The sequence below is a fragment of the Copadichromis virginalis genome, linkage group LG7 (genome assembly GCF_057382275.1).
Source record: "Copadichromis virginalis isolate Kocher_CV1m ecotype Utaka linkage group LG7, C_Virginalis_male_GT1.1, whole genome shotgun sequence".
Taxonomy (NCBI): Eukaryota; Metazoa; Chordata; class Actinopteri; order Cichliformes; family Cichlidae; genus Copadichromis; species Copadichromis virginalis.
This window is the reverse complement of record NC_140624.1, coordinates 70,720,826-70,744,306: the sequence shown is the minus strand read 5'-3', so window position 1 is coordinate 70,744,306 and position 23,481 is coordinate 70,720,826. Positions and strand designations below refer to the sequence as shown.

Here is a 23,481-nt window from a genome sequence, read left to right as displayed (position 1 = left end):
ATCAATGATCACAGATCGGTGATCGTGACATTTTCCATATTAATGATCATAAACTGACCTCACAGCCCATTGGTCACCAGTGGTGCTAGACTCAGTCATTGTGCAGGTGCTTATAAGGTTGATACCTGCAGTCAGCTGGGACTAAAGAAGTCACCTGATGATAATGAAACATTTCTCCCACTGAAGACGTCCAGATGAACAGGATCAACTTTCTGGGTAAAAAACTCTAATGATTTTATTTCATATCAACGGTGGTGAGAGTTTGCACTCTTACTGTTTCATTTCAAATGTGTTGTATTAGTGTTATGAAAGGTGAGTCACTGTGCAAACATCCCTGAACATTATTGATTATTGATTACTTACCCTCTGACACCCAGCTGGTTCCCCGCTGCTGCTCTCTCTCTCCTCATATTTATCCTGACCTCCAGCCTCTCTTCCTCACTGGTGGAAACACAGCAGCACCGTTTAACCTAAACAAAGATAAGCAGGTGTACCTTACAGACAGGTGCATCCTCTGATACTCACACTTTGCGAGTTCTGTGCCTGCAGACAAACAGAGCAGTGATTCCCACAATCACAGCAGCGAGGAAGAGTCCAGCACTTACACCTTCGATGACACCGCTCAGAGGCTCTGCAGGAGGAAACACAACTGTGATACTTTTCTGAATTTTTCACCTGCACCTGCTCGTCCCAGCTTGACCTCGGGTGTATTTTAATCGAGCTAAGGTTTGTTCTCACCAGCCTCAGTGATGATGGGCTGCGATAGGCAGGTGTCAGAGAACAGTGGAGACAAGACACTCAAGTCCTTTGCATCATCATCAAACAGCTGAGTGAAAGCTCGGACGCTGATCCTGGAGACAAACACAGATGCCCCTAAGGTTATTCACGCAACGCCTGACCTTAGAGGTAACGCTGGAGCAAAAAGTCTACAGGGCTGAAAGTTTCAGAGATGATGAGCTGGTTCTAACAAACCATTAAGGCTCCAGGTTTCTGGTCAGTCTACCGCCCTGGAGTGCTGCAGTTTGGAGGAAGTGGACACGGAGTCAAGTACCTGACATTCATGCAGAGGATTTTTCAGTACCTGTAGGCAGTCTTTGGCTTCAGGGGTCCATCACAGAAGTGGTTCAGCTCTCCACTAGACTCTGGGTCCTGGTCTGAGCCTCTGGCATCACAGGTGCCCCCTAGCAAGTCCATCCCAGTCCCCAAGCTGATGTTAAAGCTCTGGGTGGTGCTGTCAGGGCTCTCGGTGCATCGGCTGGGGAAATAGCTGGTCTGGTAGGACCTGATGGAGCTGTTGGAGCTGTAGTCCAGGTAGGAGGGCAGTGGGTGCTTCTGCTCCAGCTGCATTAGGCTAACATCTTCAAAAACAAACCAGAAGATTCAGGATTAGATTATTGCATCCTATTATCTGTCCATCCATTATTGTTTCCGTTATCCATCTATTCATTTGTGTATTATTAATGTCAACATGCACTCATTATTATTTCATCATCATCCATAATTCCATAATCCATCCCATTATCCATTATTTATCCCAAAAGAAGAGGTATGAGGGAATGGTAAAAAAAATGACAGAACACACAATTTAAGGCCGATACCACCAAGTGAAGTCAGGTGACCAGAACAACAGGAAGGAGATCCAAGAGGAGTTACTACAGATTCTTTTTAGGAGGATCATCCAATTAGAAGAATTCCAGTAAACTGGCCTTATGTGGATGCTGCTCACCTTCAGACTCAGTCACCACTACAGTGAAGTACTTAACAGCTCCATTAACGTCACTGAACCAGCTGCAGTTAAACTGGAAGGAGATGGAGGACTTGGTGACCACAGCAGACTGCTCACTGACCCGGGTACCGGAGGGGGGCACAGGAGGACCTTCAAGAGTCAACAGGAGGACAGCATGTTAAACACCCTCCGTCATGCTGAGGACATGTTAACTTCCACTCGCTCTTACGGTCAAGCATGGTGACCACGTTGTCCTGAGCCTCGTCGCTGGGCTTCCCACCAGACATGACCTTCACAGAGACTGTGTAGTGTTTGTGAGGCTCCAGCTCAGTGATGATGTAGCTGTTGGAGTCCTGCTCAGCGAGTCTGGAGTACATCAGTGTGTGGGAATCCTTGTGGAGACACTCGATGGTGTAGGAGTCATAATCAGTGTCCGGGGTTACCCAGGAGCAGGAGATGGAGGTGGAACTCTGAGGGCGACAGTGGAGGCTGTGGACTCTCTCTGGCTCTGTAGACGAAAGTAATGGAGTGAAACCACATGACAATTCACATCAGAATTGACATAAAGTGCTGCCACCTACTGGTGCGGATGCTTTTGCGGATAGGTGTGCTATAGGTAGGTGTGGCCCCAGGCTCTGTGGTCCCACTGACGGTGCGGAGGCTGAAGTTGTAGAGCCGTCCAGGGAACATCCCCCTCAGGATGCGGTTGCTGGACGTCCGGGTGTGGTACGGATTGATGATGGACAGCCGGTCCCGAGGAGTCCACTGCAGGTCAAAGTCATCATAGTCGGAGTCCACAGGGCCGCTCCATGTGATCTCCAGGGAGGTGTTGGTCACCCCCCTGAACAAGATGGAGGCAGGTGGTCTGGGAGCTGAGGAGGGACAGGATTTGTTGCTGATCAGAAACTATTCCGATTCGTGTGTCTCTGCTTAAAATTAGGATTTCTTCTGTTCTGCTCCTCGTGTTTCTAGACTTTATGTTTTAAAATGTCTCTTGTTACTTTATGTTGCGACTGTGTGCTGCACTGATAAAACTGGAAAAATGCCTTTTGCTAAACCACTGAAACTGCTGACTGAATATCAAGGAATACTGAGGTGATCTGAGCTCTAACAGAAGCTGCATCTTACCCGTCCGGCCCAGGGTGCTCGCCCTGTTGCTGAGCCCGCCGCTCTGGCTCAGCACCTCAGCTCGATACAGGCGACCCGCTACAAGGCCTGAGAAGATGAACCCTGTGGCCTCTGAGCCCAGCTGATGCATGGCCTGCTGAGAACCGTTGGGGTTGTAGAGATACAGCTGGTATCCACTTAGATCACCTCCACCATGCTCCCAGTTTACCCAAAGACTGTCAGACTGGTTTCCACTCTTAGCTTTCAGGAACGCTGCAGCTGACGGGACTGAAGAGAAACACGATCACTGATACAATCTGCAAGTCCACTCTTCGGGTACAGAAGGCATAATATCCTTTACATTTTATTTCCAGTCAAGGACCGTGTACTCTGGAGGACCAGCTGGTCTCACCTGTTCTGGTGTAGATGGAGGTCTGGTTGGTCTGGTCTCCACTGTGGATCTGGATCAACATCTTGTAAGGAGCACCAGGTCTGAGGCCCTGAAAAGTACACTGCTGACTGTTGGACTGGACGCGCTTTTTCTCGTGCAGCTGGTCATTACGATCATACAGAAAAACTTCATACAGCTGAAAGTCTCCCTCTGGTGGCGACCAGTGGAAGGACAGGCTGGTGGTGGTGTTTGCAGTGACGGCCAGATTGGTGACCACCGCTGGGTCTACAGGAGAAGGGACGAGGGAAGCTTTTAACTTTCACTAAATTTCATCAATCATACTGTGTACTTGAGGAGAGAAATCAAGAGTTTCTCACACATCACTGTAAATCGATTTTAGGTCAAACCACCAGAACCTGGTGAGTTATTCATCTTCTTTCTCAGTATTGTTCCAACTAAATAGTCTAAGGCAGCGGTCCCCAACCTTTTTTGCGCCACGGACCGGTTTATGCCCGACAATATTTTCACGGACTGGCCTTTAAGGTGTCGCGGATAAATACAACAAAATAAAACCAGTACTGGTACCGAAAAAAAGAAGATTTATTCATAACACACGTGAAAAGACCCAGGAAAGCCGAGTAAACGATAAAAACGATAACAAAATAACACTGAAAACCGATAAAAACCCTGAAAACCAAACATTTCACACCTGAGCCTCAACTCTCGCGGCCCGGTACCAAACGACTCATGGACCGGTACCGGTCCGAGGCCCGGGGGTTGGGGACCGCTGGTCTAAGGGGCTTGGAAAGAAAAGCGTCTGGACGTCTTTAAGTTGCTTGAAGACGTTTCACTTCTTATCCGAGAAGCTTCTTCAGTTCTAGAGTCAAATGGTGGAGAGTCCCAGATTTAAACCCTGTGGGAGTACCCCCCCCCCCCACCCCCAAAGGGGGACAAAGGACCCCCTGATGATCCTCTACCTGATCACATGAGCCAAGGTGTGAAAACGGGTGTGGGTCACAATCAGCCAGGGTTTCGGGTGAGCTCATTGTGAAACCTGACCCCAACCCTGGTTTCCTGAGGTCAGATGGCCCAGGATGTGAGTGGGCGTTAAGGCGTCTGGGAAGGATCTCAAAACTGGATTATAGATGGCAGACAGTTTGTGTTGTAAACCACCGCCTCTGTTCAAAGATGGTCGCTCACAGTGGACATAAATGGCTTCTTTTACTCCTCTTTGAAACCATCTGTCCTCTCTGTCAATGTGAACATTGGCATCCCCTGTGGAGGTGGCTCTTCTATGTTGTGCCATGCGCTTGTGAAGTGGCTGTTTGGTCTCTCCAATGTAGAGGTCTGAGCATCCCTCACTACACTGTACAGCATACACCACATTGTTAAGTTTGTGTTTTGGAGTTTTGTCAACTAAATACTTTCTCAAAATATTCTGACTTGTCTATAAAATGTACAGTGGGATGCAAAAGTTTGGGCAACCTTGTTAATAGTCATTATTTTCCTGTATAAATTGTTGGTTGGTACAATAAAAAACATCAGTTAAATATATATAGGAGACACACACAGTGATATTTGAGAAGTGAAATGAAGTTTATTGGATTCACAGAAAGTGTGCAATAGTTGTTTAAACAAAATCAGGCAGGTGCATAAATTTGGGCACCGTTGGCATTTTATTGATTCCAAAACCTGTAGAACTAATTATTGGAACTCAAATTGGCTCGGTAAGCTCAGTGACCCCTGACCTACATACACAGGTGAATCCAATAATGAGAAAGAGTATTTAAGGGGGTCAATTGTAAGTTTCCCTCCTCTTTTAATATTCTCTGAGTAGCAACACTGGGGTCTCAAAACAACTCACAGATGACCTGAAGACAAAGATTGTTCACCATCATGGTTTAGGGGAAGGGCACAGAAAGCTGTCTCAGAGATGTAAGCCGTCTGTTCCCACAGTTAGGAACATATCGAGACAATGGAAGACCACAGGCTCAGTTCAAGTTAAGGCTCGAAGTGACAGACCAAGAAACATCTCGGATAGACAGAAGCGACGGTGAGAACAGTCAGAGTCGACCCACAGACCTGCACCAAAGACCTCCAACATCATGTTGCAGCAGATGGAGTCGCTGTGCATCGTTCAAACACTTGGCGCACTTTACACAAGGAGATGCTGTATGCCAGAGTGATGCAGAGGAAGCCTTTTCTCCACCCACAGCACAAACAGAGCCGCTAAAGCACATTTGGACAAACCAGCTTCATTCTGGAATAAGCTGCTGTGGACTGATGAAACTAAAACTGAGTTATTTGGGGATAACAAGGGGCGTTATGCATGGAGGGAAAAGAACACAGCAAGAAAAACACCTGCTGCCTCCAGTAAAATATGGTGGTATGCTGTGGGGCTGTGTGGCCAGTGCAGGGACTGGGAATCTCGTCAAAGTTGCTGGACACATGGATTCCACTCAGTATCAGCAGATTCTGGAGACCAATGTCCACGAATCAGTGACAAAGCTGAAGCTGCGCCGGGGCTGGATCTTTCAACCACCCGAGACACTGCTCAAAATCCACTAAAGCATTCATGCAGAGGAACAAGTACAACGTCCTGGAACGTTCATCTCAGCCCAGACCTGAATATTATTGAAAACCTGTGCTGTGAGTTAAAGAGAGCTGTCCATGCTCGGAAGCCATCAAACCTGAATGAACGAGAGATGTTTTGTAAAGAGGAATGGTCCAAAATACCTTCAACCACAATCCAGACTCTCACTGGAACCTACAGGAAGTGTTTAGAGGCTGGAATTTCTGCAAAAGGCAGATCTACTAAATATTGATTTCATTTCTTTTTTTGTAGATTCCAAATTTATGCACCTGCCTGATTTTGTTTAAACAATTATTGCACACTTTCTGTAAATCCAATAAACTTAATTTCACTTCTCAAATATCACTGTGTGTATCTCCTATGTGATATATTTAACTGACACTTTTTATTGTAACGATTTATACAGGAAAATAATGACTATTAACAAGGCTGCCCAAACTTTTGCATCCCACTGTATAAAACATCAGGTTTTCCTCCATCACATTCAAAGTGAGAAACAGGAAGTCTTACTTGTCCGAGCCTCAGTGCTGACCCCAACACTGTGGACCCCGCCGCTGGTGGTCTGGACCACCACTCGATACTTCTTTCCTGGTGTGAGGCCGTCAAACTGCTGCCAGGTGTGTCCAAAGGGCTGAGAGACGTTTCTCACCATGCTGCCTCTGTCGTCCAGAACTTGGAGGACATATCCATCAGCCACACCCAGAGCCTCCTGCCAGCTCACCTGGATACTACAGGTGGTGTGGTGGGAGTCCACCTGGAGCCCTGTCACTGCAGAGGGGACTGAGGAACACAGGGATGATGCAGAGCGCAGTAAGGACCAGCTAATCTGTACGACAGCATGGTGTATATTCACTGTACAGAGGTGTGTCCTCTAACCTGTGCGCCCTGTGACCGTGTTGTTGTTCACCAGGTCTCCACTCACAGACTGAACCATGATGGTGTACACCTGGCCGGGCTGCAGGGAGCCGAACGTCACCTCGTTCTGGTGCTTGAGGACGCTTCGGGTACTTAACTTTCGGCTTTCTCTGTACAGAAACACGGAGAATCCGTCTACATCGCCCGGACCAGGAGTCCAGCTCACCATCAGACTGCTGCTGTCTCCACTGTTGCTAACGTGGATGTTCTTCACTTTACTGGGAACTGAAAGATGACAAAGAGCTTTTGATCTACAGCATTTTTGCTCTTTACGTCAAGGTTTAATGATGATGGTAATAATGGTGGTAATAAGTCTTAGTGGTAATCTGGTTAATTGTAGCTACCTGCTGCTGCTGATTTAGATGTAGAGATACTGTTCCCAGAGCAACTGCTGAGAAACTGCAGCGCCACCAGGAGGCATTTAACTTCCCTGATATGTTGTGTACGTGAGTCTAAGGAGCTTGGAAAGAAAAGCGAGGGTCGTGGACCCCCTCCTCTGCCTAACCTCATGAGCCAACATGTGAAAACGGGTGTGGATTTGGGGTGAACCCATTGTGAGACCTTGCCCCACCCTATCATGTGATCAAATGACCCAAGGTGTGAGTCACCCACATCATGACCCTCTTAGGGACACTCACAATAGGGCTTAAAAATCTGGGACTCTCTTAGAATTGGAGAAGCTTCTCAGATGAAACAATTCCCAACGCTTTTCTTTCCAAGCTCCTTAGACTGACCTGGCTGACTGAGAAACTTCACAAACATCTTCACAGACATTGTCCACCTGACAACAAAGTGCAGGACTCTACAAATAAGCCGTAACAGATTTTCAGGATGTTTTGTAATCTGTAAATTACCAAGATTTTCCTTTTTGAACATGGAGTGCTGGATTATGTGGTGTGATGTTTAGAGGCAGCAGACCTCTGTGACCTCTGACCTGTGCGACCCTCTATGTACCGGGCCTTCTGATTGGTGCCGCTGTACGTGGAAACTATGATCTTGTAAAGCCGCCCAGGTGTGAGTGATGACAGGACGCAATCCCTCACACCGCTGCCCAGAGTGATGGGAGGAAACACCTTCATGTCGCTGAACAGCAGCTGCACTTCGTAGTGATCCACGTCACCCGGAGCTGCCATCCACGTCACCCGCAGGTCCTCGGTGCCCCGCCTAGCCAGAGTCAGGGAACGCACTGCCGCCGGGACTGAAGGATGGACATGACATGACCCACAGTTAGTCTCCAGGAGCCTCAGAGAGCAGATTTGCTTTGTTTTGAATTTGAAATGAACAAGGACGTTGCTGCTGTTTAAGCATATCAAAACTCCTGCAGAGATACTGAGAGACAAGAACATCTGCTGATAAATGGCTGTATTTGTATAGCGCTTTGCTAGTCCCTAAGGACCCCAAAGTGCTTTACACAACCAGTCATCCACCCATTCACACACTGGTGATGGCAGCTACATGTAGCCACAGCCACCCTGGGGCGCACTGACAGAGGCGAGGCTGCCAGACACTGGCGCCACCGGGCCCTCTGACCACCAGTAGGCAACGGGTGAAGTGTCTTGCCCAAGGACACAACGACCGGGACATGTTTCTTTGTTCCTCCTGGTTCAGATCTGAAACTTGGTGCTTTATTCCCACATCTTATTATGTTGTAACAAGCAAAACATATGAACGTGATATAAACAAGTATTCATGTATCCATCCATCCACCCATCATCCATCCACCCATCATCAAAAATGCCCAGTCCCCTACTGTTCTCGTGGGACACAGAGGTGTTTCAAGTCCAGCTGAGGGACATAGCATGTCTGGGGTCTCCTCCCAGATGGACCGAAACATCTCAGCTAGCGTCCCTCAAAGAGGAGGAGCAGCAGCAGATCTGGCAACAAATACAGTTTTTCTTTCCTTCTCACCGATCGATCTATCGCCTGCTGAGCTCGACTGCATCCTGACATGTATCATCTAGTTTACTCGCTGAATGATGCAGCATTCATGTTCCTAATGAGCCCGACTGAGGTCAAAGGTCACTCACAGGTGCTGCCATGGGTGGAGGCAATGGCTTCGTACTTTCCGCTCCACGTGGTCACTAGCACTGTGTAGAGTCTGCCGGGCACCAGGCCGGTGAACACACAGTTGTGCTCCGTCTTTGAAACTGTCTTGTTTTGCAGGAAGACGTTGTTGTGCTTGATGAACACCTGATACAGGTCGAAGTCTCCAGCAGCGTGACGCCAGTACACCTTCAGGTAGCTGTCCGAAGCATTGTGGGTCGCTGTGGGGCTCTGGACCTTCGACGGCTCTGATGGAGGATAATCAGACAAGACTGATGATACCGGAGTTTACGGTGTTTTGTGCAAAAAGGGTGCAGCAGGTACAGAGCCAGGTGTGTATAGACCTGGACAAGCACGTGTTGGTATCATTTTTGCTGTTTAACACTTACAAACTGAATGAATTGTTCTAAAGTGCCGACTTTACTGCAACATGGTTTAAAATTCTGACTGGTCGATGCTGTGAGTGGTGTACATACGTGTCCTCTCCTGGATGAACGTCTGATTTTTGTAGAGACCGCTGCAGGTAGTGATGGAGATGTTGTAGAGGCGTCCAGACACCAGTGAGTCGAAAACGCATGTCGGGGTCGACTTGGGCACGGTGAGGGTGTGAATGGTCCTCTCCCGGTCACTCAGGGTCACCAGGTATCTGTCCACCTCACCTACAGCCTGACTCCAAGACACGCTGAGGAAATCCATGCGCCCGTTGTTGCTGACCCTGACATCGCTCACTGCCGCCGGCACTGAGGGGGTAGGAAGAGGGCGGAGTCAGAGTAAACACACAAGCACACTCGTTTTCGTACCTTAGATTACCCTAACCATAACCTAACTGTGACACTAAAAGCACATTTTGAGTCTCAAAAACATCTTCAAACTCGTGGGGACGGCTGTTCCCACTGCTGGAGCATTAGAACAAAGACTGATAACAGTGTCAGTTTAAGCCCAGTGAATAAAAATGAGTTTTTAACCTGGATTTAAAGACCACCACTGAGGTAGACTGCCTGATGTGAAGAGGAAGATCATCCCAAAGCTTCGGGGCCACAGTAGAGGACACTTGATCTCCTCTAAGTTTCAGCGTTAGGGCCTGAGAGCAACAGCTGCTCAGCTGAGTGAACGAGGGGGGACGTAGGGCAAATATACAGGCGCCAGAGCAGTTAAGGATTTAAAAACCAGTAAAAAAAAATTGAAATAGATCCTCAGTACAATTTTAAGCCAGTGTAAGGAGGCCAGAACCAGAGTAATATGCCCAAATGTTCTTTTACCAGTTAAAACCCGTGCTGCAGCGTTCTGCAGAGAGCCCTATTGAATGATGTGTTCTACCTCATTTTTATTCTTCTTCTAATTATATTTAAACTTTTTGACACCGCAGGGACTGCACTTTATATTTTTTGTACTTGTTACAACAACAGGTAAGATATTCTGTTCTGTTCAACAAAACCTGCACCTGTGGAGAACTCTGACAGGAGCACAGAGAGCATGCAGAGATCACACGGGGGGAGCACTGAATCATGATGCTGTGATGTAGCAATGCTCTACCATGTCTGCACACTGTGAGCTCCAAACCCAGAAGCTTTAGAAAAACATCTCAGAGTAAAATTAAAACGCAGATGATCTCTTGCTCCTGATATCATCAAAGTGAGCGACTGATCCTTACACGGCGCCTCTCTTCTCCCAGAGGCGCCTCATTCACACCAGCACTCTCTTTTGTAACAACCACTCACACATTCATTCTCCGAGCCACCTGGATCAAAGCGGATGAGCATGTTTCCTGCTGTTTATTTTGATCCGTTTCAAAGATGAAATCGTGACTACTCTGCACGCTCTGTATGTTCTGTGATCTTCATAAAGTCCTCTGCAAGTTATACAACGGCTGCCGGCACTGGTGAAGAACAATGAAGCTCCGCCCTGACGGGAAGTCTCTCTGTCATCAGCGCTTCCTGAAAATTCCTCACAAATTCCTGCTTTTCACTAATATCCTGCTCTCAGTTCAACAAGCACACAAAGTAAGAATGTGTCTGAAATACACAGAGTCAATACATAATCAATGGTATTATTGATCTTATTATGATCAATTATACTATTATTACGTCACATATACACCTGTTTTTATTTCTGAAAGACTTGATGCGCATTAACTTCTGTCCAGTTATATGACTGATAAATGCTGTTAACAATTAGCAGTGTTAATGACAACACTGGCACAGTTTGTTTAGCTGGGTTATGTTTTAATTCCTCAGGTTAATTCAGGGTTACCAGAAATAAACGAGCTGTTCTCATTGCTGTCAGGTGTGACTCACTGGTACAGCCTTCATGCTGATAAATCTCCCACGGCGTGAGCACTTTGTTTAAGCTGCAGCTCGACTCCACCCTCGTGTTGTTCCTGAAACGACTGCTGGCGTTTCTTACCTGTGCGTCCCTCGGACACCGTCTGTCTGGAGATGTGTCCCACTCTGACCGTGGTCACCACCACGCGGTACAGGGCGCCCGGTCTCAGGGCCTGGAAGCTGAGGCTGCTGATGTTGGCCATCACGCTCTCATTCTTGATGACGCTGCTGTCGTGAACCAGCAAGACTTGGTAGGAGTCCAGATATCCGGAAGCCGGTGCCCACCGCGCCTGCAGACTGTCGGTGCTGCCGAGGTTGGAGAGCCGCAGCCCACTGACCTGAGCCGGAGCTGAGGGGGTGGAGAAAGGAAACGCATTACAACAGGAACAACAATAATGCTTCATTGATACTACAATCGTGTCATCGTCGCTGTGACGTACTGGTCCGTGCCGTCACAGAGGCGGAACTGCTCAGGTTACCGCTGTTGGTTGTCACGGTAATGATGTACTGGCCCCCAGGCGTGATGCTGTTGAAAGTGCACTCTTTGGCCTCCCAGCCGAGGACTCTCTGATCTACAATGGTGGCAGCAGCGGTTGCCCACCTGAGGAGCACGGTGAAGCCGTCCCATTGTCCGGGCGGCCGACTCCACCGGACGCTCAGTGAGGTTTCGTCAGCCTGGCGTACGAGCAGCTGCTGCACGGGCCACGGCGCTGCAGAGAGGAAGGGGTAGGGTCAACAACACTGATACCGACTCATTTTGGAAGTTCAGACTTCAAGTGAACTGACCCAGCTGACTGCTGCAGCGTGCTGTGTTGCTCAGAACGCCACTGTGAACTGTGACCTCTGCACTGTAGAGTCGTCCGGGGACCAGGCTGAGGACGGAGAAGGCGTGCTGCCTGCTTGCCTTACTGACGGTCTCATTTGCCAGAACCACCGAGCCGTTCTTCAGGATGACGCTGTAGTTCTCCCAGTCGCCTCTGGGGGGCAGCCAGCGGAGCCACAGTGTTCGAGCATCAGCCGACATAGAGAGCGCTGACACCTGGTCAGGTACTGAAACAGCATAAGACAGACGGGGAAATTAAAAGCAATAAAAACAACACAGACCCCCCAGCAGAGGGCGTCTGAGTCTGTGGTCCAGCGTTCTCACCTCCACCTGACGCGACGGCATGTACCTGTAACTCCCTCTGTACCTGCTCTCTGAGCTGAACTCACCTGTCCTCGCTGTGCTCCTGCTCTCGGTGCTCTGACTGCCTGCTGAGGAACTGACTGACACCTCGTAGCTACGCCCAGGGGTCAGGCCCTCAAACTCCACTTGGGTGATGTTGGGGAGAAGGTGGCGTAGCTGAGGGTCGGATCCTGGAGCCTTCAGGGTCACCAGGTAGGATTCCACCCCTCCTTTAGGTGGGAGCCAGGAGGCTCGCAGGTGGTCTGAGCTGCCGTTGTTTTCGAGGACGAGACGTGACACTGGTGCTGGGGCTGAAGAAAAGGAGGAGGACCCACGTTAGACTCATGTTTGTACAGTTTTCTCCTCTTCTTCCTGTTTCACCTGAACTTTACCAGCTGTCTCATGTGTTCACCTGGAAACAGCAGCAGTGTTTCAATACAATGATTAATGGGTGTTTATGTAATGTGGTGTGGGTGGAGAGTCTGTGCCACGTGTGAACAGATTTACTGAAGCGATGAAGAGGCTGGGTGAGGTGAGCAGCTGTAGACAGAGAAAGGGCGTGAGGGAGAAAGGTCTGAAATATCCCGGAAACGCCGCTGCTGCTGGAAAGAAAAACAGAGCCGCAGGACGACGAAGATCCAGTTTTTATCTTCACGCCGAAACTCGAACGCTCAGAGGAATGAAGACAACTTCATTAACTTCATGCTGACAGAAATATTTGAAACTATTTTACAGGCTAACAACGCCGAGGTAAAGTCCATCGGTTGCAAATCTCACAGCTGGTCGGCTGTCTGACAAACACGTGACTCATTTAAGATGACACAGCAGGACGCAGCCTCGCTGAGTGGATTCACTGCCACTTCAACGCATTAAAGTCTGAACCAGAGAAACAGATGACCGAGGTCACGTTGTGGACTGTAAACAACAAAGATATTTAACGACGCTGTTAAACTCTGCGGAATAAGAAATAAAACGCAGCGATGTTCACATTGTAGATGCCTCCACAGATATTTGGGACTCAAACCCGATGCTGCAAAGTGCGGGTGGGAATAGGGTCAGCAATGATGACCTCAGACGGTTAATTCTGATTCGTCAGTCGTGAACTCTGAAAAGACGTCATTTTACGTCCATGTCTGGTTGAAAGGTTGAGAAACAGACGAAAGGTTGTCTCCTCAAGCTCATTTTAGCCGTGACTTCCTGTATCCCTGCTGCAGCTTCCTGCTGATTGGAGCTCTGAAGACATCGTAGCTCACATCTGTCTGCGGGTGTTGTTTTACTAACACGTGCTTGTCGGGTCTCTCCAGGTGAACGCCTTTTGCTCCCTGCTGATGATCGGAGGAGTTTGTGGAGGTGTTCTGGGGATAACCACACTCAGATGTAGGTGAGCTTTGAGCTCAGTGTTTTTAATGCAGGTTATTTGTATTTCCCAGTTTATGGGTATTTTTAGATGGCATGGTGAAGTATAATCTGTTCTGCAGATGAGTCCCTGACCTGAAATCCGCTAACTCCATATCTTTGTTTCATCGTCTACAGCATCAAACCGCTTTTTAAGACGCAGGAAGAAAGTGGATGAAGGTTCAGAGACCTGGACATGAGGGCGAATCTCTAAATTCACAGTTCACACGTCCATCGAGTGTTTTGGTATTTTAGAAACACTCATGTACTCAGATTACTTCAGATTCAAACACGGGTCAGTGCTTTCGCTACCTGTGACGGATGCTGTCGAGGCGGAGCTCTGAAGGCCGACTGCTTCTGTTACCACGGTGATGGTGTACGGGGTCCCTGGGTGCAGACCATCCAGCTCTGCCGAGGTGCTGCTGTTCTTCAGAGTGATGTTCTTCAGCAGAACACCAGCCCGATCCCTCAGCAGAACCCTGAGGTTCTCCGTGCGACCCGAGCCGATCCACCAAGTCACCCCGAGGCTGTGTGAGGAAGAGGACGCCACCTGCAGGCCGTCCACTGAGGAGGGAGCTGAGGCAGGGAGAGAGGGGTGGTGGAGAGATCAGAGGGTATTGACACCACTGTGATGGTCACTGTTTTTCTTTTTAAACCACTTTCACGCTGAATGAGTTGCTCTGGAACAGTTTTAGTTTTATTCCTTTTTAAAGCTCTATGTTTTTATTATTATTGATCATGTGATAAGCTCTCAGCCAATCAGGTGCATTCTAATCATGTTCCAGAGCAACATATCCCTCTGAGTGTAAGAATTTCATTGCTGGTAGTGATGTGCTGTTGCTACCTGTACAATAATAAAACTTGAACGTGAGAAGATTCTGCAGGTGTTGTAGCTCACCTGTAGCTGTCATTGCGTGGACAGGTGAGGCGCTCTTGTTCCCAGCTGAAGCTACCACACTGACTTTGTACAGAGTCCCGGGAATCAGGGAGGTGAACCCGGTTTGGGAGGCTGCAGAGCCCTTGATTCTGGTCCTGCGCCGGGATCCGGAGCTCGTGTCCTCCAGAGTCACATCGTACCAGTCCACACGACCGGTAGGCTGAGTCCAGGACACCGTCAGAGCCGAGCCGCTTAGAACCATAAACAGGCTTTTATGATGAGGTTGAGCTGGGCCCAGCTGGAGGTCCAGATGAGCTGGGCCAACTGGGTCTGAAACAGGAGAGGACACTCAGTGTATACCCACACTGAAAACAGGACATTTTATTTTGAAATGACATTTTACAGCGCTTTTGTTTTCCATTAATTAATATTTGGATAATCAACGTTTTTTAAAACTAAGACACTGAACTGTAGCAGCAGATTTCAGGGGGTTTGGTTTGGTTCTGGTGTATCTGTTGCTGTTCATTCAGAAACACTTTAGATTGGATCAGGCTGTGGCTCCTGCTTGGAGAAAGGTCTAGGCTGAGTTTAGGGACAGGCTGGGATTAAGGTTAGGGTTGGAGGTAGTGTTTGGATTGGGGTTGGGTTTCTGGTACAGACTGCGGTGGGCAATGAGATTTGGGTTGAGTTCAAAGGAGTACAAGTTTGGATTGCGGGTTGAAGACCATGGAAGGGGACAGGTTTATGGTGGGTTTGGGGACAGATTTGGAGTTTGAGTTGGACTGGGAGGTTGTGGTCGAGGATCATGGGTGGGGTTGTGGTTTGGATTAGTTGCAGAAAAAAGACGCAAAGGAAAAAGATGAAGGAGCAAAAGAACATCGAAAACAACACGTGAATTGGCGATTAGTGCAGCTGTCACAACAGCTCTGGTAGAGTCGGCTAGGGAAGACTGTGCGTTTCAGAGGGATGACCAAGAGATGGTAAATGATTTCCCAAAGCCAACACTACTATCCTGTAAACCAGAGGAGGAAAGACTTCCAATTTAGAGAAGCAGCTAAAACATCTGCATCCAGGTGGGTCTGAGTTTCAGTTTAGTCGTCAGCACCGCTGAGCATCAGCTTTGTTCCATAGTGTGCAGTCTGTTGGTGACCGCCCTACATGTAGCATGACCTGCCACCATGTTAGTGGTTTAACACGCCTTTTTAATGACCGGGTTTATATTTATGTTTTGGCATCTAGAATTGTGAACTTCTACTGGCTTTGGTGAATTCCCCATGTGGTTGGTGGTCGTGGGCGCAGTGATTGTTACACTGTGCTGCTGCAGAGGCCCACACGCTTGTTCGAGCAGCTAAAAGAATGAGAGCATTTTCACGGAGGCAGCATGAGTCCACACAGGAAACTGAAAAAAATAGGCTGGGTGGGGCAGGATGATGAGGACAACCCCCCCGGTCCTGAACTCTGGCCTGTTCTTCGTGATGGCTTCCTGTTTGAGCAGACTTCCCTGCTTGCTGTTGGAAGGCTGGCAACACCCCAAGGACAAAATGTCCGACCCACACAGCACGAGCTGCGAAGCTCCAGAAACATCAACAGACTTGTAAAGATCCAAATGATTCTGTGACTTTTACGAGACGACTGGACCGAGGCACAGCAAGCAACGCCTGACTCCACCTTACCCTGAACGGTGGTCTTCAAACTGCAGCAGAGGAAACGTGTCCATGTGATTCACGGCCAGCCTTCAGTCTGACAGTCACCGTCCTGATGTGAACGTATTAATTGGGACGAAAATGAACAGAGCAGGAACATTTTCAATGTTGAGAGAAAACCAGAGAAAGCTCGGAGGCAGCTGCTCGTTCCAGAAAGTTCCTGATAAACACAGAAACACTCTCTAACAATGGTCTTCATCTCATCTTGAGTGTTTGTTTCCAGAAACATCCCCTCCTCACCCTCCTCTGCTCTCAGCCACTTCCTTCGTTTGTTTGCAGCAGGTCCTGGATCAGTTCAGTGATGGGGGGAGGTCAGGGTTTGGGTTAGTTTAGGCATGTTTTTGGAAAACACTTGTAATCATTAAAGCAAAGCATTAATCGGCCTCATTTACCAACAGTGCACAGATGCCGGTCCATCGTAAGGAAGCACACGTCTTTGAAACGACTGCTAATAATTATTATTGCCTTTTAGACTCTAATTAAAGTTTTCCAAAACATTATAAGCACCGAAATGCTTCTTCTTCTCACAGATCACGTCCTCCTCGGCTCCACGTTTTCTTCTTGTCTGCTTCTCGTTTCACTCCAAACATTGTGGAGCCACAGTCGCTGTTTGAGGGGAAACAATATTCAGCAGCCCGTTATTTCAGCCTGATTTATTTATCTCTCTGTTATTTAAAACAGTCATCACTCCCATGGAAAGCGGTCCCTGATCTGGATTCTTCCTTGGAGTTAGGAAAGTGTTTTAAAGGTTTCTGCAGCCGGACGTTCTCCTTCTTTCTTGGCTTAGCAGTGCAGGTTTCTCTCTTACATCATTGCAGCGCTCTTCAACTTCACCTGGCCGTACGCAGGCAGTGAGCACAGTCTGATTTACTAACATGTTTCCCTAAATCTGATGGTGATTTTTTTGTTTTCATGCACGTGTTAGTAAAGCAGGTCCAGAGATATTGAATCTTGGAAGTTACAAGTTTGAATATTTTAACCGTATTATTTTTAGAAATGTTGATTTTATTGCTTGAAGTTTAAAAACCTGGCGCGCTCTAAAACATAATATGATCAATAATCAATAATGGCAGGAGGTTTATCCATGATGGGGAGCACACGTACACGGGTGTCATGAGAAAGGGGCGGAGCTTGTTCTAAGTAATGTGACGGTAAAGTTAAAATAGCTACACAGAGCACTCAGGTGCTAACTTCTGAACTGCAGCTTCACTCTTCAGGTGCGCTCCTACCTGTCTGAACTGTCCCGTGGCTAATCTCGTCATCCTTCCTGGAAACCGCTGTCAGCTGATACACTGTCCCGGGTTGCAGTCCCGTTATATTACAGATGGTGGCGCTGCTGGTCTCTCCATCAGACTTGCAGTGGGCAGGACTGGACCATGAGTCCAGAATGCAGAACAGACTGAAGTTACAGGACAGACCGGCGGACGTTACCTGCACCGCGATGGAGTCTGAGCTGGAGCTGATCTCCTTCAGGTCTGCGGAGCATCGGGGACCCTCTGAGGTCTGGACCTGCATCAGGAGGTCACAGAGAGAAGGGTCAGGGTCAAATGGTGTTTGTGAAACTCAAAGGCCTGGTGTCTGATGTCTTTTTTACACAAATGGCCTTCGCAATGCAAATGCAGAGGAGGTTGTCTCCTCCTGGGATCAAACCAAAGGGTTCATACTCGTGACACGAGTGTTTAAATGCCTGCACAGAGGTAAAAAGTTCCCCTATTAACATCGCACTCTCAGAAAATAAGGCACTTTATTGTTTCTGTAGTGCTTACACTCTCTAAGAAATGAAAAGAGTACGAGTGAGGGCCCAAAGCACTCTGTTGTGTATTTCCCCTGAGCCTGATTCTGTTGGAGGGTTCTTCCTGTCTAAAAGGAGTTCTTCCTTCCCACTGTCACCACAGACCATTGTCAGGTTGCCTCCGTATTACTTATTGGTCTTTGGCTTACAACAGAAAGCGGATGTAGATAAATGATCCGGTAACTCACCGTCTTTGCGCCCCAAACGAATCCAAGAATCAAACATGTAGCGGCACATCTGAGCATCCCTGATTTAAATCTGACCGCTCGGTAATAAACACGCTTCCTCTGACACACTGACAGTTACAGACATCTTTCAGCTGAAGTACTTTGGTCCAGAGAGGAGCTGGAGGTTTCCTCCATCAGCTCCAGAGGCTGAAATGATCTGGAACTTCTTTCTCCTGCATCCCGGACCCGTGTGACTCTTTTCTCTCTGGGTCCATCGATCTTTAAACTTTCCCTCAGCGAGCAGAGGCACGTTCTGCACACCCCGCCCTGCTTTCCTTCCTGCCCGCCTCGGACTTTCTCCATAACCTTTAGCATCAAACTGAGCTCCATCGCTACCATCAGAGTGGGCTATTGTTGGGGTTGAGTTATCCAATCAGGAAACAGCCTCACACCAGAGGCTCGCTCTATTTATGTATGAGCAGCATCAAAGTCTGCTTTATGTTGCACGCACACCGTTTCTTCATCTTCATCACTGCAAAATCAGACCTTAAACCACACACAGAGGCTGCACCTCCTCTTTATTTCCACCACTGATTAAGTCATTCATTAGTCTATGCTTCTTCATCGCCTCTGATAAAATGTGTCTGAACTGCTTGATCAAAGGAGCTTGGAAAGAAAAGCGTCTGGACTTCTTTAAGTTGCTTGAAGACGTTTCACCTCTCATCCGAGAAGCTTCTTCAGTTCTAAGGTCAAATGGTGGAGAGTCCCAGATATAAACCTAGTGGGAGTTTCCCCCCACAGGGGACAAAAGGACCCCCTGATGATCCTCTAATCGCCTGAGCCAAGGTGTGAAACTGGGTGTGGGTCCCAATCAGCCAGCCGAAACTCTGGCTGATTTACTCTGGCTGATTCACTCTAGTGACGGACGGAGTCGCTCAGTGAGCGGTAAACAGGAAACACACTTTGAGGTTACTCATACACGATCTTCATTTCAACACGGAAGTCGTGTTCTGACACTCGACCTCTTGACTACATTTGACTTTGATTTTCAGAATAAAAAAGAGTCTGGAGAGCTTTACCAGGTCAACGTGGTAGAGTAAAATAATACTATTAATACTGTGTTTCCATAGTAACACAGGAGTGTGATCGTCTTTTCATACACTCAGTATGTACTGGCTTTGAGCTCTCAATTTGCTCTCCACCAGCTCCACAGACCCAACCATCTGCTTCAGCTGGAAGCAACGCTCCCACGGAGCACCAGAACCACACCAGTCACAGGAAACCGAACCTCTGCCAACATCTGGCAGGTTTCCCACTGATCTTCTTCATACAAGCAGTAAACAGTCAAAGATCAAAATCAAGGAGAATAAAACTGATCTGGAGTTAACCGGCGTGAACTACCGCCAAACACAACACAACATCCTGAACACGTCTAAACACCATTTTAATCAGGTATGAAGACAGGCGTGCTCGCATGTTGAAGTCCTCTAAAATAACAGCATCAAACAGAGGTGGGGTACTCACAGGTGTGGTGGAGGTGACTCTGGACGTAGTAGTGTGAAGCATGCTTGTTGCTGGAGCGGGGGTGCTTGTTGCTGTGGGGCTGGTAGTGGTGGTTGCCGTGGTTTTGGTGGTTGTAGCAGGAGATGCTGTTGCAGTCGTAGGTGGGGTGGTTGTAGCGGGAGATGCTGTTGCAGTCGTAGGTGGGGTGGTTGTAGCGGGAGATGCTGTTGCGGTCGTAGGTGGGGTGGTTGTAGCGGGAGATGCTGTTGCGGTCGTAGGTGGGGTGGTTGTAGCGGGAGATGCTGTTACAGTCGTAGGTGGGGTGGTTGTAGCGGGAGATGCTGTTGCGGTCGTAGGTGAGGTGGTTGTAGCGGGAGATGCTGTTACAGTCGTAGGTGGGGTGGTTGTAGCGGGAGATGCTGTTGCGGTCGTAGGTGGGGTGGTTGTAGCGGGAGATGCTGTTGCGGTCGTAGGTGGGGTGGTTGTAGCGGGAGATGCTGTTACTGTCGTAGGTGGGGTGGTTGTAGCGGGAGATGCTGTTACAGTCGTAGGTGGGGTGGTTGTAGCGGGAGATGCGGTTGCAGTCGTAGGTGGGGTGGTTGTAGCGGGAGATGCTGTTACAGTCGTAGGTGGGGTGGTTGTAGCGGGAGATGCTGTTGCGGTCGTAGGTGGGGTGGTTGTAGCGGGAGATGCTGTTACAGTCGTAGGTGGGGTGGTTGTAGCGGGAGATGCTGTTACAGTCGTAGGTGGGGTGGTTGTAGCGGGAGATGCTGTTACAGTCGTAGGTGGGGTGGTTGTAGCGGGAGATGCGGTTGCAGTCGTAGGTGGGGTGGTTGTAGCGGGAGATGCTGTTACAGTCGTAGGTGGGGTGGTTGTAGCGGGAGATGCTGTTGCGGTCGTAGGTGGGGTGGTTGTAGCGGGAGATGCTGTTACAGTCGTAGGTGGGGTGGTTGTAGCGGGAGATGCGGTTGCAGTCGTAGGTGGGGTGGTTGTAGCGGGAGATGCTGTTGCGGTCGTAGGTGGGGTGGTTGTAGCAGGAGATGCTGTTACAGTCGTAGGTGGGGTGGTTGTAGCGGGAGATGCTGTTACAGTCGTAGGTGGGGTGGTTGTAGCAGGAGATGCTGTTGCGGTCGTAGGTGGAGTGGTTGTAGCGGAGATTGTTATGAATCTCATGGTGGTTCTACTATCTGCAGTTGTAGCTGGGAAACTATCACTGGGAGTGGTGGGTGGTGTGGTTTTGGTGACTGTGGTATGAGATGGTGCCATGGATGTAGGTGTAGTTGCTGGTGTTGTTATGGATAGTGTGGCTGCAGTCTCTGTGGTTGTGGTGGTACTGGCAGTGGCAGGTGTGGTATCGACGGCTGTGGTTAGAGACGGGTTCGTGGCTGTGGTTGCTGCAGTTGTAGCGGGAGTGGAGGCACGAGTGGAGGGTTGGATGGTGTGTGTCAAGCTGGCTGTTGTAGCTGGCAAAGGGATGGTTGTGTGTGTAGTTGCTGGTGTTGTTATTGATGGTGCGACTGTAGTCTCTGCAGTTGTGACAGGGGTGGTGCTACTGGTGGCTGTAGGAGGTGTGGTTTTGGTGGCTGTGGTTGGAGCAGGCGCTGTTATGCTGCTCGTAGAGGGTGTGGTTACAGCACCAGTGGTGCTGGTGTTTGTTGTACTCGTTTGTGGGACTGATGGAGCTGAGGTGCTACTTGCAGGGACCGCATCACCTGTTGGTGCTGTTGATAATACTCCTGGAGTCAGACTCTCTGAGATGTTTGGATGAAGGGTGTAGTCTGTGTCTGTGGGCGGGGTCTGGCTGTGAGACCTGGGTGGTCTATATGTGCTGGTGCTGGATGCAGACGGTGGAGGAGTGGTGGTGGTGGGTGCAGCTGAGGCGGTGCTGTCTGAGGGTGCTGCAGATGTTTGGTGTGTGGATCCGTCCTTGGGTTGTAGCTCAGTTATGATGTCTGTTGCTCCACCTGTGCTCACACGTGAGGAACCCAGCGTCACGCCTCCATCTCCGCTCGACTCGGACTGGTTTCTAGCGATGGAGGACGATGACTCGTACAACGACGTGACCACCTCCGTCCTGACTAGGGAGTCACCTCCACCTGACGAGGTCTCCGAGGCGACTGACTGGTCCATGGTAAAAGCAGCTGTGCCATTTAAAGGGGATAGGTGGGTGACTGCAGGGGAAACATCTGGAGGTGACAGATTTTCCGTGACAGCGTTCCCAGGACTCCTGATGGTTTGGGTGGAGTTAGACAGGTCCAGCGGTGTGGATGAAGAAAAGGTGGAGGTGGCTGGAGATGTGTCTGAAAGTGAGAAGAAAGGTGAGAATATAAAGAGCGGCTCTGACTTGTCACATTTACAGATTAGTGAAATCACGCGTTAATCCTGAACGCAAACACCTTACGTTAAAGTTCAGCCCAACCTGGACTCCGCCCACTCATGACAGACACACTTAAGACTGACCTGCGCTGCTTTTAGAGCTTATAGCCCAGTTACTCCAACCTACAAACCAACTACAAAACTAATGTGTGTGCCTGAAGCTCTGCGGTCTGAGCCAGCTGAGCCCGAACATGTGGCTGTGAGTGTTTTCAGATCCCGCAGGTGGAGGTGCATCCTACTAAAGTTTGAAAACTTATGCACAAATTTTAAACAACAAAGTTATGAGGAACTATTTACCCAAAAATGTAGCCAAGGCCTCAGGTGTGTGTCTTTTGTAACCACTTGGGTTGGGTTGACACAGCGTCTAGTTCCTATTTAATGTTAAATGGTCATGTGATTGGTTTACCATGACTAAACCCAGCTCCCAGTAAGCTGAAGACAGCTTCACCCGTCTGTGTGTTGACAAACAGTAACACGTCTGCATTTTCTTGATAGTAACAGTAACGGCGTTGTAACGATAGAAATAGTAATTAGTTAGATTACTAGTTACTGAAAAAGTAACGTGTTAGTAATGCTGTCATTCCCACGAAACACTGTAAATGATTTCAGTTATTAGAGATTAAGTGGAGAAGAAGAACACCGTCAACATCTGCAGTCGGAAGTTATCTCAGTGTTTTTCCAGGTTCATCGGGAACGTTTGGGACGGACACCTGCTCTACACCTGAGTGTGAGTCAGCACAGCAGAGAACTGGAAACGCCCCATCAATAATCGCCCTCCATCCAGGACCTGCACTCTTTGACCTGCTGCCTTCTGGCAGATGGTACAGAAGCCTGCAGACCAGGACCACCTGACACAGGATCAGTTTCTTTCCCCTCGCCATCTCCCTCCTAAACAGCTGAACTGTATATATAAACACGATTCTGAATCTGATAAGAATTTGAATATCAGCACGCAAAAATTATGCCGACCCGAGCGTGTGGCAGGGGAGCAGGGCGTTGAGGCGCCATGATCACCCAGCACAGACAGCATGCGTGCTTGTTATTATAACCGAGATAAACAAACTCTGAACTGACGCCTGTCTGCTCCATCCTGCTGTTATTGGAGGTGAAATGAACAGCAGCGGTCCCAGAGCTGGACCCCGGGGGACGAGGAGCTTCTCTTTCGGGCAGCCAGAGCCGCCTGCTCCTGCCTGAAGAATAAATCCTCATTTGGACTTTTTGTTTTCTTGGTTTGACAGTTGTGAAGTGCTCTGCACAGAGCTGAGAGCTCGGGGTGTCATTGGAGGCGTTACAGTAAAACCTGGAGTTTTTAAATCATCCGACTCAGTGTGACGTGCAACGCTTCATCAGGCTGTCACAGCACGTTCACCAAGCTGACAAAGAACGTACAGATTTACTCTTCTTTTT

At 48.8% G+C, this 23,481-nt stretch overlaps 1 protein-coding gene across 1 annotated transcript in view; it reads right to left on the bottom strand.

Moving 5' to 3' along the window:
- The window catches only part of ptprbl (protein tyrosine phosphatase receptor type B, like), a 29,627-nt gene that overhangs the window by 4,873 nt on the left and 1,273 nt on the right, over positions 1-23,481 (bottom strand). The window contains exons 2-24 of the mRNA XM_085465066.1: positions 20,156-21,998; positions 19,720-20,002; positions 17,466-17,745; positions 14,555-14,863; positions 13,969-14,232; positions 12,309-12,572; positions 11,883-12,146; positions 11,537-11,806; positions 11,179-11,445; positions 9,252-9,515; positions 8,760-9,023; positions 7,667-7,930; positions 6,694-6,957; positions 6,328-6,597; positions 3,246-3,509; positions 2,855-3,121; positions 2,308-2,598; positions 1,956-2,234; positions 1,727-1,876; positions 1,082-1,358; positions 739-851; positions 526-631; positions 364-441 (exon numbers count right to left, since the gene is read on the bottom strand). Of these exons, the coding sequence (XP_085321192.1) occupies positions 364-441; positions 526-631; positions 739-851; positions 1,082-1,358; positions 1,727-1,876; positions 1,956-2,234; positions 2,308-2,598; positions 2,855-3,121; positions 3,246-3,509; positions 6,328-6,597; positions 6,694-6,957; positions 7,667-7,930; positions 8,760-9,023; positions 9,252-9,515; positions 11,179-11,445; positions 11,537-11,806; positions 11,883-12,146; positions 12,309-12,572; positions 13,969-14,232; positions 14,555-14,863; positions 17,466-17,745; positions 19,720-20,002; positions 20,156-21,998 (7,195 nt within the window). The remainder of the gene's footprint in view (positions 1-363; positions 442-525; positions 632-738; positions 852-1,081; positions 1,359-1,726; positions 1,877-1,955; positions 2,235-2,307; positions 2,599-2,854; positions 3,122-3,245; positions 3,510-6,327; positions 6,598-6,693; positions 6,958-7,666; positions 7,931-8,759; positions 9,024-9,251; positions 9,516-11,178; positions 11,446-11,536; positions 11,807-11,882; positions 12,147-12,308; positions 12,573-13,968; positions 14,233-14,554; positions 14,864-17,465; positions 17,746-19,719; positions 20,003-20,155; positions 21,999-23,481) is intronic.